Raw genomic sequence first — 15,215 nt, forward strand, 5'->3', positions numbered from 1 at the left:
TAACTGCACTCCCCCAGATCAGTAACCACTCCCTCAAGGCCCCTATATCCTCCCCCCAGGCCCATACCTCCATCTCCTCTCTCCCCCTCCAGGCCCATCACCACCCCCAAGTCCATAAATACCCCATCCACCAGGTCCATAACTACTCCCAACAGGCCCTTTTTTCTCTCCCCCCCCTCTAGGCCAACATCTCCTCCCCCCTCAGGGACTCCCAGAGCTCTATGGTGGGAAGGGGGGCTGCTCCTTTCATTTGTCCTGAACCTCAATATTTCTGTTGGCAGCACTGAGTTGCATGGAACATGAATGAACTCATCTTCACAACTAATGTCTCTGCACAGGCAGAAGGGATGTGCAGCCGTGGATAGGAGCTTCTCCTCGCCCCCTCCAGTCAGCTGTAATTGCCAGCACACAGGAATACTCACACTCCTCTCCTTAAACTTGGAACTAGTGATTAGCATTGTGGTTAGGCAGCTGAGGGAGCAGAAAGAAGCTAATGTACGATCCACACCTGCAACATCTCCACTGTCTCTGCACTGGGGCGAGACGGAGAGCGGGCTGATGGGATGACTAGTATTGGGGAGGGGCGCAGGTAAAGATCCCAAGGGCTGCCTGTCCCCCCCCAGTGGTCTACAGAGATTGTGTTCTTAAATATAATTACAATATATGTTCCATAGGTTGAAAATTAATATCAATGTATTTGGAAAAATACGTGGTTAGTTAAGCAATCCCGGAAATAAAGAGTTGCCCATGTGGCTGGGGGACTATTTCTTTCTTGCAGGTATTAGGAAGGTGGTTAAAAAAATTGCTACTCTCAGATATTAACGGAATTTAATAGAATATCTCTATCCCTTGTTCTCATGAGTTTTGAATTTATCTTAATTTGGTCGTATTATTCTCGAGTCGTAAGTATTTTCATCGCCAAGTAATCTCACGGTTTCCGTAATATGATCTTCCCTGTTTTATACCACAATTCCCCCTACATTGTTTGCGTGTTTAATTACTAGGTTCTCATTATTCTTGAGGGCAGGTTTCTCTTTAGGATTATGATTCTTCCTATATGTATAGTGTTTATTACACATCAGGTCCAAATCTTTCTTTAACAACTGTTTAAAACAGCGGTGCGCAAACTGGGGGGCGGGCCCCCTTGAGGGGGCGCAAGACTATTTAGGGGTGGCGCAGGCGGCGTGCGGCGAAAAAGCTGTGCAAGGGCAGACAAGAAGCCACACTCACACAGCCCCGATCCATGCCCCCTCCCCCCGCCCGCTCGTGCTTGAAAAATTATGCAGGACACCCTGTGCTCATACTTGGAGAGTTGGTGATGTCACCACTCTCAGCAGCAGTGTGGACGCAGCCTAATTTTGCAAGCGCGAGCTGTTGAAATATGTAAGTATTTAGACATATTTGTATTTACATTGTATACTGTTTAATAAAGGTTTTTTTTTTCATGTGATTTTGATTACATCAGGCAGGTGGGGGCCTGAGAACCTTCATGGATGAAAAGGGGGGCTCGACATAAAGAGTTTGCTCACCCCTGGTTAAAATACACTTACAAAATGCCCCTTTGACTGGACATGATAACACAGATTTATTTTTCAACCCACTATGTTTAGTGCTTGGGTGATTGGAGTTATGTTCTTACATTGCAATTCATCGTGGACTGCACCTTTATCTCCTTTGCTGCCAGAGGGACCAGCATCGCATTGCTCTGCAATTCATTACTTACTCCTACACAAGTGGAGTTAAAAAAACCCCCATCTATACAGGTGGTCCTCGCTATCCGTGTTTTACGATGAACGGATTACGCATAACAATGCATTCCGCGGAACGCATTATCTGACGTTGGAACGGATCATCTGCTGCTTGCCGCCGCTGATTAACAAGGGATTCGTATCCGACATTGTCACTATCCGCCAGCAGGTTGCAGAACAGATTCCGTCGTATAATCGAGGACTGCCTGTATCTACAAACCATACTCTGAACTGTTACGAGTTTCCAGAAACATTCTATCCATGTAGTTATAATAGGGTGGTGTAGAGATTGATGTGGCAATAACAATGGTACTGCACAAGGGAAAATATAAATGGCTCTTTCAGTATAATTGAAAAATAAATATAATATTATGTAACACAGTTTCCCCCCCCCCAGTCGCAGATAGGGACCATGTGGGGAAATCTACATATGTTACCACGTGTGGTGCGATACCTGATAGGCTCACAGGAGGCCTGAACCTCCGCCACTGGGAGCCTGGGGTGTATCCTGGAATGTACTGCTTACAGTGCCTCCACCTGTGAAGGGATTCTAGTGTGTAAAATTATTATTAATTAATAGCATGTTCTTGTATAGCGCTGCTAATTGTAAGCAGCGCTTTACAGAGACATTTTTTCAGGCACAGGTCCCTGCCCCGTAGAGCTTACAATCTATGTTTTTGGTGCCTGAGGCACAGGGAGATAAAGTGACTTGCCCAAGGTCACAAGGAGCCAACACTGGGAATTGAACAAGGCTCCCCTGCAGCAATCTCAGTGTCAGTCAGTGTCTTTACTCACTGAGCCACTCCTTCTCCACACAACCCTTTACACAGGAACCACATACAGTAAATACTTACACCAGGGTATGGATAAAACCGTTTACTATATGCACTAACACATAACACATCACAATACATCAACAATGGCAACACAGCAGTGTCACCCTTTAACCTGGCCTCACTGGGCCTCAACCCCACCACCACCCACCCAAGTGTTTCAAAAGTCCCACAACCCCACCCAAGTGTGGAACAGCGCTGCCCACTAATATGAGGTGTGTAGTTGGTGCACTTGGTGACTTGATGGTACCTGCCGGGTGTGTCCACACCCGGGCACGCAGATGCTGTACTTGGCTGATGGATCCGAAAGCGTGATCCACAATGCTTCTGCTCTTGATGCGTGAGGTGGTGTCCCGCCAGATAATCCCACCAGGAAGATAGTCTCTATCTTGAGTGATGTCTGCGTCCAGACACAATTGTCAGGGGCTCGCAGCACTGCAGCTGTGTCCCTGAACTTAACAAATAACTAAAGGGGCAGTGCACCTACCTAGGGCCTGTCCCTGTCGCAACCACAATCTGGGTTATGTCTCATGGCCTACCAGGGGCCCGGGGTGGGGGGGGGGGTAACCTGGCCTAGTATGCAGGGGCTACTGCTCCCTACACACACCCTTCCCCAACCTGCTCCCAGTTCTGACTAACTCATGTGCTTCACTGTCTTCTTCCTGACTGCACACAACAATGTATCCAAATGCAGCATGAGAATCTGTCAGCCTTAGTGGCTGTCTGGCTGCATGTGATCTGGGTGAAAGGGCAATCCCCAGAGGCTGCTGGGAGTTGTAGTCCACTCAGGACCTCTTTAGCATTGGGGCCGCGTGCGCGATCGTAACTATGCTTGCGCAAGTCTGTAATGGCTGCCACCGGCTCTGTCCACGCATGCACCGACTGGGGATGTCCCTGCGCTACGGAGCGCCACCTCTGCCCATCTGCAAACTCATTAATGGCCGCCGCAACTCTGCTGCACATGCACGAACGCTTTAAAGATGGCGACGCCTGGCTGTAGATGCCGCCGGGAGCCCCCGGCGACTCGCTCACCCCTGCAGCTCCCTCACACAGTGCAGGGGTCCCCCCGCTAAGCGGAGGCAAGTGGGGCCCAGGGGGAACCCTGCTTCAATTGTATTGACACAATCACTTTACATCTGTAAAATAACAGTTCTTTAAAACAAGCTCATTGGTGATCATACCAATGTATTATGTGTCTGGTGGGCTGAATTAAGAGAATATATTGATATTTTCACAGATAGTATGAATATGAATTTGTTTTTCTTCCTTCTCTTCCCTTGTAAAAATGCAAGAGCATTGTTGGTAAGGTGTCTATAAAGTGTACTAATGCTGGGTTATTCTTAGAACTCTACAGCCAGCAGGAAAACATACTGCATGGTGACCACGGCTGCCTGTTCAGCTGGGAGAAGCCTTTCTGAGAAACAAGCAGTGCTACAAAGCAATATAAGGCAGATACCACTCAGAGAAAAAGTACATTCACATACAGTATGTACCATGACCTCTCCTTTCTACGATAGCGAAGTTCGCTTTAGCTGTTTATTTTTCACTCACAAGCAAATGGTAATTTCTTTGAGACTTTCATTGTCACCGAAAGGTTGCCATTTACATCAAAATAGATTTTGTTTATCTAATTATGTTCTAAAAGAGCCTCCGCTGCTTTTGTTGCTGTGAAAAAGGATGTATTGTACATACGCTTATTCCGCTTCTTCTACAGTAGAAAAGCACATCACTTAATAGGTGCTTACCGTTTGATGTGCTTCCCTAGCTGTAACAGTATGGTGAACAGAATATACAGTACAGTACTGTAGTTCAGAACAGGTACAGCAGTATTGCTCAGCGTTAGCAGTCACAGACACGACTATGGAAGAGAAGTGACCCTGAGACGAAGGGCCCAATGCAATATACCCCGAAGAGGAAGCTTGGGCTGTTTTATTTTGGGCTCAAAAAATTAAAGAAACTAATTGCCAAAGCTCCTAATTCATTAAAGGGTGAATAGATACCCAAAACAGCCTAGGGAAATAAAAAAAGATCTATGGCCCCGATGTACTAAGCTCTGTTAGACTATTTAACCTAACGTTATCCTAAATCAACGTTAGGCTAATCATAGGTAAAGCAGTGGGAAATGAGCTCTGCAATCAGGATCAGGCTGGAGGCAAAGTGCTATTCAAAAAACGAACTTTATTACGGCATAAAAGTCAAGGATAAAATTACACGAGGAGGATCCTCTGACGCGTTTCGTCCGCAGAGGGACTCTTTGATAAAGTTCGTTTTTTGAATAGCACTTTGCCTCCAGCCTGTTCCTGATTGCGGTGCTCATTTCCCACTGCTTTACCGATGATCTATCGATTGGGACGATGCACGCCACGGAGCAGGGTCCACCCCCAACAAGAAACACACCGGAGGCTTAGCCCAGAGAGGGACCGCCGGACGGAGTAGAAGCTCACCGGACAGGTTAGAAGGTTTTTTCCCCCGATATGTTGGAGCTGGCTACCACACATCATCTTTATTTATAAGTGTTGGGACACGTGAAATGTTTAAGACTGTCTATTATACTCATTAGGGGACTGGAACCCTGCTCATATTATGAGGACATTGATTGCTCCATAGCACCACTAGTATTAGGAGCACCCAATAAGGGAGTTTCCCTTACCTACCTCAGGCTAATCATAACGCCTATCCACTAACCTTACCCTAGAGTTAATCATTGAAATAGCGTTTGATGTGTTGTAATGTTGTTTAATGCTTTTCCACCCAAATGAAAAACTATTACAAAAAAGAAATGGCGTATGAATCATTTTCTGTGGACGTTAGTGTTACTCATGTGCAAATGGTATGCTAATGAATCGGAATACTAACATTGCAGATGCACAAAAGTCTGCTAATGTTAGTGCAGTAAAATAACCTCACTTTAAATTAAATTGCTGTTATTCCCGGTCAAAGCCCGATTATCCTAACGTTAGTTTAGAGAAAATTTAGAGAACATTAGATAACATTGCCTATAAATACATATGAGTATTTTTTTTATACGGCATTTAGCCATTTCTCTTAAGACTGCGCTTATAGTCCTGGCTACGACGACGACGGCGTGACGTCATCCGTCGCCGTTGTTCCAGCGATTTTTGCTTATAGTGTTAGAGACAAGAGATGGTGACTGGGGGGCGTGGTGGGGGCGTGGCTGTGAGCGGTTCGCCCTCATTGGCTGAGCCGCTGACGTCATGCTGCGGTCTCTGAAAAATCAATTTTCACTGACTTCCAGCGATCGCGACCAAGCCGTCGCGCCGTCTTGTCGCTCCTACTATAGGTGCACGCGACGGATTCAATACACTTGTTTTGACGCGACGTCACGTCGCCGGGAATATACGTGCGGCATAAAATAGCTGTGTGACACCAAAAAATGTATTTAGTAAAATTATTCAAACATTAGTAAAGACAGCAAGCGTTGCAGCTGATAACGTGTAAATGGTCTCAGGCGTCACGTGTTTGTGAACGCAAACTCTACCTCTACGCGTTTCATGTTGATTTAACACTTCAACAGGGGAAGAATATGCAAATAAGCTCAAGTTAAACCCCGCATATTGGGCCAATGAGGGTCTAGCTCCCAGCATCCTCTTCCGGGGACATTGATGCTGGAGGGGGAGGGTGAAATCAGGGAAGAGGCTGCCATCCTAAGACCCTTCTCTTACCTATTTAAAACTACTGTATATCCGAGTATTATACATTATGTACGCCAAACAGCAACAACATTGCTTAATTGAAATCCTTATGAGTATGTAACGGTGTTTCTCCTACCCGGTGGGGGATTTGGCCATTACCTCGTACTGTATGTGGTGCATGCTACCTGTTGGTAAGCAGGAGAGCTGAGTCGTCCGCCGATGGTTGTGGGGACACAGGACAGGTTTCTGGGGTAATTACCCCACGTGGTTCTCTAGCAGTGTAGCGCCTCCAGATTTATGGAGGCGATCTCCTACAGTTTAAATACTCCCTCTCCTCCCAGTAAGATCACACAACAGGCAGGAGGTATATAAAACAGGAACGGTCTGTATTGGGTCAGCACTCACAACACGGCAGTTGTCTGCCCAATACAGTCACTGAGACGACTACCCAGCTGTAGAATGGTCCCTGGAAAACCACTACGGGTCAAGGGCCCCCGCAGCTGTCCTAACTCTTCCCTGACCCTCTAGCAGAGGCAGAGGTAAGGCTCACACTCACTCTCCCCCGAGGGGAAGAGGAACAAAGAAGGCCCAATGCTTAGGCTCCTTATTGTGTGACCTGCCTCTCTCAGTGGGGACAGGAACACCTACCAATTTGGGCGGCAATCACCCTTAAGTACAGCCAGGAGGAGGGCACCATGTCTGATCCAGGATTGGATATGCTCAGGCCTAGTTTCACCTCCTCCCCCAGTCACTCAAGAGTACTTTAGGGAGTGGGGAAAACCCATGATTACTACAGGCATGCCTGCTCTTACCAGGGCTTACTGGTGAGGGCAGATTGGTAGCCAGAAAAACAGTCCTGGCAACACGTACAATCCATTTTATTCCTAAAACTGGCCTTGGCGAGCCCACCACTTAAAGGCCTATTCTATGCCATCCTGAATCCCACAATTAAAGATATCCAACCCCACCTCTGACAGATGGACCCCATCTACAGATACAACACCTCACAGAACCAATAAGGGTAGCGTAATCTAAGGATATTCTGACATCAGCACCCAGTTTACCATTTACAAGAAATTGCCTTAATTTGTTTAAAGTTTCAAACCCACTCCATTTATTTGAATATAAAGAAATGTATTTGTGAAAACACATTGTAAGCATGACACTTAATTTATAAGCAGTGTCCTATCCTGCTTTTGTACCTGTAAGTGTACAATATTGTAACCACATGGCAAGTTGGAAGTGGATTGTAGCAGCAAGAAGAGCTGATCTGTTAGGAGCTGCACTAAGCAAGAACCAGTCTGAACTCTCTCTTATCCTGTGTTATCTGCAAATCACAACACAGTTCTTCTAAAATCATACCCGATGTGATATACAATATACCCTCATCAGTTTTTAAAACTGCACTGAAGATCCCTCAAATACTATTGCTGCATGAATAATATTGCCAGCCAGCACTTGCATTAACCCCAAGTGCCCCAATGTACAGGAGCTTAAACTAAAATGACCCCTACCAACCTCAAATCAGCTATTACAATATACAGTATCAACTTAAAATGAATAAAGAAGAGGCATTGTTAGGACTTTCTGGCATCAGCAAGACAACCCCACAATATGCTTACTGATCTGCAAGTCATCATAGGCAATTCATTTGAATTATTTTATCTCAAGTTGAATTATGACACTTTCAGGCCTTTTGAGAAGTGCAATATTAATGCCCAACTACAGTCTGATTCCTCTACTCATGGGATGTACAGACAAATATATCCTTTCACCTTCATAATAGGACCATATATCAAACGTTCTTACTTCACATCTTATATAAATGTCTGTCAGTGTGGAACTTTTACATGACCTCAGCCCAGACGCAGTGCAGCAGCACAAATGGAGCAGGAAGGACCCAAAATGAAAAATACTTAAAAGGGCACTTTAATGTGACAAAAGACCCATCCAACGCGTTTCGAACGTCACAGCGTTCTTTTTTTTAAAAAGAACGCTGTGACGTTCGAAACGCGTTGGATGGGTCTTTTATCACATTAAAGTGCCCTTTTAAGTATTTTTCGTTTTGGGTCCTTCCTGCTCCGTTTGTGCTGGTGCGCTTTTGTTCTCCTTTTTCCCTGTATTGCATTTAGTAGCTGCACAGCCTGCCTACCTACCCTAACAGGATGTGAGTATTTGCATAATTTCCAGGGGAACCTGCCAATGAGACTGATGGTAAGTGGGCTTGTACCATATACCACCTGTCTTCAGGAGGATAGTACCCATACTATTACACATTAGGTACTATATCAATTGTTAGTACCCTGGTTTGGTGGTTTGGCTTATTTTTGTTATTACACCTCCATTTGAGCGCTTCAGCTATTTTCCACAGACGCAGTGCAGTCCTGTCTCCTGCGTAGTCCAGCCGATGCCGCAGGCTATCAATCCAGGCTGAGCCTCTCGTAGGGCCTAGCTAGGGTGACCAGATGTCCTAGTTTAGCTGGGACAGTCCCGGTTTTTGACAGTTTGTCCCGGGTTACGACTTTTCTGCCCTCTGTCCTGGTTTTTATGTGCGCTGGCCACGCATGCAGATTGGTGCTTGCCAGCCGCTTGTGCGCATGCACGATCGGTGCTTGCCGGCGTGCATGCGTATGTGCGACCAGCAAGCTCCGATTGTGCATGTGCGTCCAGCAAGCGCTTGTCGTGTGTTCGTAGTCGGCATTCGCGCATGCGCAGTCGGTGCTCGTGTCAGTGCATGCGCAATTGGCTCTCGCGTCTGCTCATGCACGACATTTGTCTCGGTTTTTGCTAGGACAAATATGGTCACCATAGGCCTAGCGTGCGCCACACAGGCTCCCAGCCACATGGTTTCCTTCCGAAATATCCACCGCTCCCAACAGCCTCTGCAGCCCTGCTCACCTCCTGGTCCGGGAGAAACCTCGCTGGAGGCCTAGAGCACCAGTGGTGCTCTGGCTCCATGCTACGTGCTCCCACCGAGGATGCAACTCAGCCCGCAGCCTGCATCTCTTCATTAAACACAAAAAGCTCATGGGGCCTGCAGGGACCGCCTGTTATCGGAGCAGCTGCAGAGACACCCAAACAACTACAAGTCCCACATAGGTTTGCCAGGTGGCTTCTCCAAAAATATTGGACACAATGGTGAAAGGTGCTATATGCTTAACACACACACCCACTCACCTCTCTCTGTTCCATGTTGTTTCCTCCTCTCCTTGGCCCCACCCCCATGTTGCTGACACCTCCTGTTTGGCTGCATTACCCAGCAGTCAATCAGGATGAAGGAAGCTGCCCAGCCCCTAGCAACAGTTAGGTCCTTATGTCCAGAGAGGTAATACTGGACATGTATGTGTCCAGTATTACCTAAAAAAAAATTACTGGAAGAGTGGCCCAATACAGGACAGTCCGGTTCAATACTTGACACCTGGTGACCCTACAGGACTGCCCCCTCAGGCCCCACAGTGGCGAGAGGTACTGTAAGAGGAGGTGGGGGGGAGCCTTGGCCTGTCAGTCATGCTTCCCTTCGCGTAAGGAGTTCAGGGTTACTTTCTATACACAAATAAATGACACACTTCTGTTTTTACAGCGACAAGTTAAGTGTGTATAAAAAACATTTTATTTATTTTTTAGCAATATCAGATAGTCGGAAGTTCTCATGCATACAGCAGATCACTTGTTATTCTAATAGTCTGTGAATAGGGTATTAACCCCATTTTGGTGATTTTTTGTAAAGTTTGGACATTTTTGCAAAATTCAATAAACTTGTCAAATGTTAGAAATGTAAAATAAAACATGAAGTGCACCTGCACCTTTGATAAATTCGTGAATTATTAGCAAGATTATTCTTGATTGAAATGGGACAACTATGAGAACGTAACAAAATCTCTCGCATGTACATGGCATAAAAGGAGTTGTTACCGACGTACTATGGAAATACCAGAGTTGCATTACCATCATTTACAGTACACACAGGAGGTGTGTTAGTATTGTTTGCACATGGGATGGAGTAAGAAATACACACAATGAGGGGGAAGTTCACAACGTTCTTATAATAGGTATGGGAGCTTGATTGGCCTGCAATACATGTTATTGGAGCTTTGTGAATCCCCCAAATGAGTGGGTAATTGCATACATGCTCTGGAGTTCGGTTAGCCAACAATTCCAACATTGAACTCTCATTTTAGAATAATTCAGCCAATTCTACTGACACAATCTTACCAATCAGATTGTAAGCTCTTCGGGGCAGGGACGCCTTTCCCCAATGTTACTTTTTTGTCTGAAGCACTTATTCCCGTTATGTGTTATTTGTATTATTTGTTATTTATATTTGTAACACCCCTATCCAACCCGGCTGTATAGAGATAGGGTGTTCATGAATAACAGTCTATCTTTATGCCAGGATTTAGACCTGCTCCTGTTTTGTGTAGCTCAGTTGTTACCTCTTATCTCAAGGTCTTCTTTTCCTCGTGGGGTCAGGCCAAGACTGTTTAGGAGGAAATTGCAGGTGCAGGTACAAGAATAGAAAAAGGGCGCCAGGAATTTGGCAACTTGTTAATGTTTATTGACTGGACAAAAGCCTTTAGTAACCCACACACTGAGTCAGTGAATAGGTATCTTAGCAAATAGCACAGGACAAGACAGCAGCATCAGGACAGGCTTTCAGGTGAACCTTCTTGAATAGGGCCTTACGCCAGAGTAACCCCTCCCCCGCCAGACAGGAGTTCCATGCAGACATGGAGAACACTAGGACCTCAAGACCTATATTGCACAGAGAGTATGGTTCCACCTACTCCCTGCATGGGTAGCCTCTGTTGGTTACCTATGTTCTAGGACCCTGCATCTTCCGGAGTCTCATCCCTGTCTGTTAACCAAGGCCAGGAGGGTTGTCCATTGTTCTAGCCTGCCTGGTCTGCTCAGCTCCATCTGAAACGGTGTGGTGTATTCCCTGGGGTCCCTCTATTATAGAAAGATCCACGCAGGAAACTCCTCTGGGATCCCTCTCTCCCTCGATATTGTTAAGTTCCCTTTACCCTAGAAGCCAGAGGCCCCCTACTGTAGGTTGACTGGACACACTTGTTCTTTCTTCCCCATAAGGGAAAGACTAGAACTCACCCCTACATAGGGATAAACGGAGCCCTAGCCCAGGGCTAGAACCGGACTGACTGATTTGGAGGAACCCCCATCTTTATACAGGAGGAGGAGCCAGGCTATTCTGCCCCAGTAAGTGGGCAGAGTCTCTAATGTAGCAAGACCCTCATCCTGTCGTTGTCCCAGCACCTTCCAGGCCCAGACCTACGCCTGTAAGTTGTTACATTATTGAAACACGAGAGGATGTGATCTCTCCAGATTGGGTCTGCTGTTACCAGGACTCACATGCCAGGCCATAGAAATATTGCAGGGTGCTATATATTATTATGTCACGTGTGTTACTGCTATAAAGCACTATGTACATTAATGGCGCAATATAAATAAAGATATACATACATACAAATATGACTAGCTTGTAGAGGTAAAAAGCGTACACAATAAAATGCCAGGATCGAACAGGATCTGGTTTGACATTAAACATACAGATGTAGCATGTGAACTCAGATAACACAACATATCTCAATATAACATCACATATTACAGAGCTTTCGTCAAATTGAATGGCAGTGTTGCTGCATAATATCACAACGTACAGCATTCCACCAGAGAACGCAATGAAGTCCAATGCACAAGTTTTCACCTATATTTAAGTCCATGGGAGGTAGGGGGGGTCTCTCTCTCTCCCTCGTTGACAGTCCTGTGAGTGAAATCCAAATAATCCAAATGAGAGCGACCTCTCAAGCTTGCGAACGCTATACCGCAGCATCCTCACAATTGGAATCATTCTTGCAAGAGGTGTTTTGCTCAGTAAAGAAAACAACATCAGTAAAGTTCAAAACAAAAGCTGGTCTCCTCTCAAGAGAAAAGTTCAGTTAATCAGATATGCAGAGAAAGGTCAGCAGGCTGAGAAGAGAGCACAGGAAGCGGTGTGAGCAGTGGCTTTCCTACTCATAAAGAAACACAGCCAGTGCAGTACAGTAGTAACCAGGCAATACTTATGCGTTTTTGCATAAGCAGGAGCTATTATCCGCCCTCCCTCCCTCTGCCCCTCTCTTCCTCTCTTCTCATCTGGTTGTGTTGAATTCAAGTGCAGAGGTCGTTGCTAGAGACGCCGGGGTGAACTGAAGCAGCGGAGATGTTTCGCAGAAAACGCAGCGTCTCCTTTGGAGGTTATGGCTGGTGGGTCTAATCATTCCCTTAACTGTCTGTGTTTGTAAATACTGTATTTAATACTGGCGGGGGAGGGAGACAAATACTTTAACCCCTTGTGCTAAAGGTGCTAGCAATGCATTGCAAGACACTTCAAGCACTGACGTGGTTCATATAGCTATTCAATCAAGGCAGGCATGGGGTAAAAGGTATAGCTGTGTGTTTATACAGGGGGATTGAGAGCTGTTTTAACTCTTTCAACATGTACTGTAGGACTTCTAGGCATAAGCGAACAATGTAATGCTAAGCATCCGAAAGGGGCAACTATACACACGTTTTGTTTTTAAACCTTATTGTTTTAACTTTGCGTTTTTCCTTAAACAATTGAGTTATTGCTGTGGTGCAGGAATGCGCAGTATGCCACAGATTAACTTCATTCTCATCAGAGTGAGGCACTTGCAATGCATTGTTGTATATGAGATAGGTCAGGTGAGTGCGGCCATAAGGTATTGGTGCTGAGGGGCCCACATGGCCAGAGACGCTGCAGCTTTCCCCCATGAGTACAGGCATACTCTGCATTAACATACGCAATGGGACCGGAGCATGTATGTAAAGCGAAAATGTACTTAAAGTGAAGCACTCCCTTTGTCCCACTTGTTGATGCATGTAGTGTACTGCAATCGTCATATACGTACATAACTGATGTAAATAACGCATTTGTAACAGGCTCTATAGTCTCCCTGCTTGTGCACAGCTTCGGTACAGGTAGGGAGCCGGTACTGCTGTTCAGGACGTTCTGACAGGTGCATGCGTGAGCTGCCCTTTGCCTATTTGGGTGATATGTCCTTACTCGAGAGTGTACTTAAAGTGAGTGTCCTTAAACCGGGGTATGTCTGTACTGATTCTGAGTTGGATTTGTATGTTATTATTATTACTGTTATTATGAGTAATGTTTGTGTAGCGAAAAGGGTGCTGGAACCCGAAGGAAATACAATATTATATCTAAACGACAATAAATTATTTAGCTTTAAATAAAGAAATGTTCTAGATAAAGACGTAGGCTTAGTGCCCATATAAGTAACCAAGCCCACCCGTACAATGTTATCAGTATCTAACAGTATATATCCATGTGTAGCTATGTGTTTATCTGTGTGAGTGTGCATGTGCAGAACTGTTCATATCAGTATACAGTAGTCAAGGTTGTTGCACACGCTCATAAAGCAGAATATCACAGAATATCCCTTCATAACGCGTTCCAGGTTGCAATGGCGTTGGCTACATCTGAATCACTGTGTCTGTGTCTTAACTATGTACAGAATCATTGAGCTTGTACTGTATTTATGTCAGTGTGTTTGTGAGTATGTACAGTACTGTGTATGAATTGCTGTGTCTGCATGTATATCTGTGTGTGTTACTGATTTTGTGCAGTGGGGTAAAAAGGATCAGGTGCTGGCATTAGGAGTTAGCAGCTTATAAATGGCAGAGGGCACTATCGGGGCTGACAGAAGGTAAGGGGATATGTAATTTGTGCAAAAACAACAATAAATAAAAACAATTACTGAGGTCTGTATATTTTAGCGAATGCCTTATGTTAAATACTTCAAATGTAAAACCAGTTAGTGAATATAGATGGGTGAATCTCATTTTCCATGTACATTTTTATTATGAAAAGCCCCTTTTCAGAAAATTCACGCTAATTGGGAAATTTCATAATTTCCGACAATTTTTTTGTTTTTTAACTTTTATTTGTGTACATACATTCGAAAGAGGCGGGCAGACCAGACAGAAAAATAAATACTTTTATTCTAACTTATCAACGTTTTGGTGAAGTTAAAACACCTTGATCAGGATTAAAATTTATGCTCACGCACATGACCAATGTGACCAGCAAATTGGTCACGTGACCCTGCGTATCACGGGCGTGTGAACCTTGCAAATTTTTGAGGCGAACTATTCCATTTTGCTCACAAAATTTTGAAGAGGTTGTGAATTTGTGTAAACGTTTTAGTCGTTACTAGAAATATAATGTATATACAGTGGAAAGATTACAAGACTAAGAATATTTATCAGATGTACACGCAGTAAAGAATTGGAACAGTTTTGTTAGCAGATGATTTTTTCCCCGTGACTGAGACCTTCTGGCCTCTAAGGGGCCTGTTATTATCTGTGCATGCGTGAACTTCTGCATTCACAAAGGCTAAAAAAAGTCATAGACAACATGGGAGTGCAAAAAGGGCCATTTTACTAAGTGTTGCTATTCCATATGGAATAGCACTGCTTAGCAAATAGGGGCAAGATTATTTTGAAACATATTTATATCTTAGTTTATTTATTTATTCATTCATTTATTTATCAAATGTTATACCAGGAAGTAATACATTGAGAGTTACCGCTCGTTTTCAAGTATGTCCTGGGCATAGAGTTATGATGACAAATACATAGTTACATTAAGTGAACAGGGTTATACATTATATACAAGACATTGCATGCACAGTTAAAGATAATATATATTATAGGCGTATGTAACAGTTCGACAAGATTAGAATGTGAGACAGCTTTAGTTTTGAAAGAACTTAGACTGGTGGTGGCTGAGAGAATCTCCGGTAGATTGTTCCAGTTTTGGGGTGCACGGTAAGAGAAGGAGGAGCGGCCGGATACTTTGTTGAACCTTGGGACCATGAACAGTGTTTTGGAGTCAGATCTCAGATGATAAGTGCTGTATGTGGTAGGGGTGACGAACTAGTTAGGCA

General features: G+C 44.8%; 1 protein-coding gene across 6 annotated transcripts in view; it reads left to right on the top strand.

Moving 5' to 3' along the window:
- RAP1GAP2 (RAP1 GTPase activating protein 2) overlaps positions 1-15,215 on the top strand; it is a 693,938-nt gene that overhangs the window by 84,897 nt on the left and 593,826 nt on the right. For 3 of the 6 annotated variants that reach the window (XM_075594381.1, XM_075594384.1, XM_075594387.1), the window contains exon 1: positions 12,289-12,495. The exons of the other annotated variants lie outside the window; for them this stretch is intronic. In XM_075594381.1, coding sequence (XP_075450496.1) covers positions 12,452-12,495 — 44 coding nt within the window. In that variant the 5' untranslated portion in view covers positions 12,289-12,451. Of the gene's footprint in view, positions 1-12,288; positions 12,496-15,215 lie in introns of those variants that run through there. 6 annotated transcript variants of the gene reach the window in all.

This window comes from Ascaphus truei, chromosome 3 (assembly GCF_040206685.1).
Source record: "Ascaphus truei isolate aAscTru1 chromosome 3, aAscTru1.hap1, whole genome shotgun sequence".
Taxonomy (NCBI): Eukaryota; Metazoa; Chordata; class Amphibia; order Anura; family Ascaphidae; genus Ascaphus; species Ascaphus truei.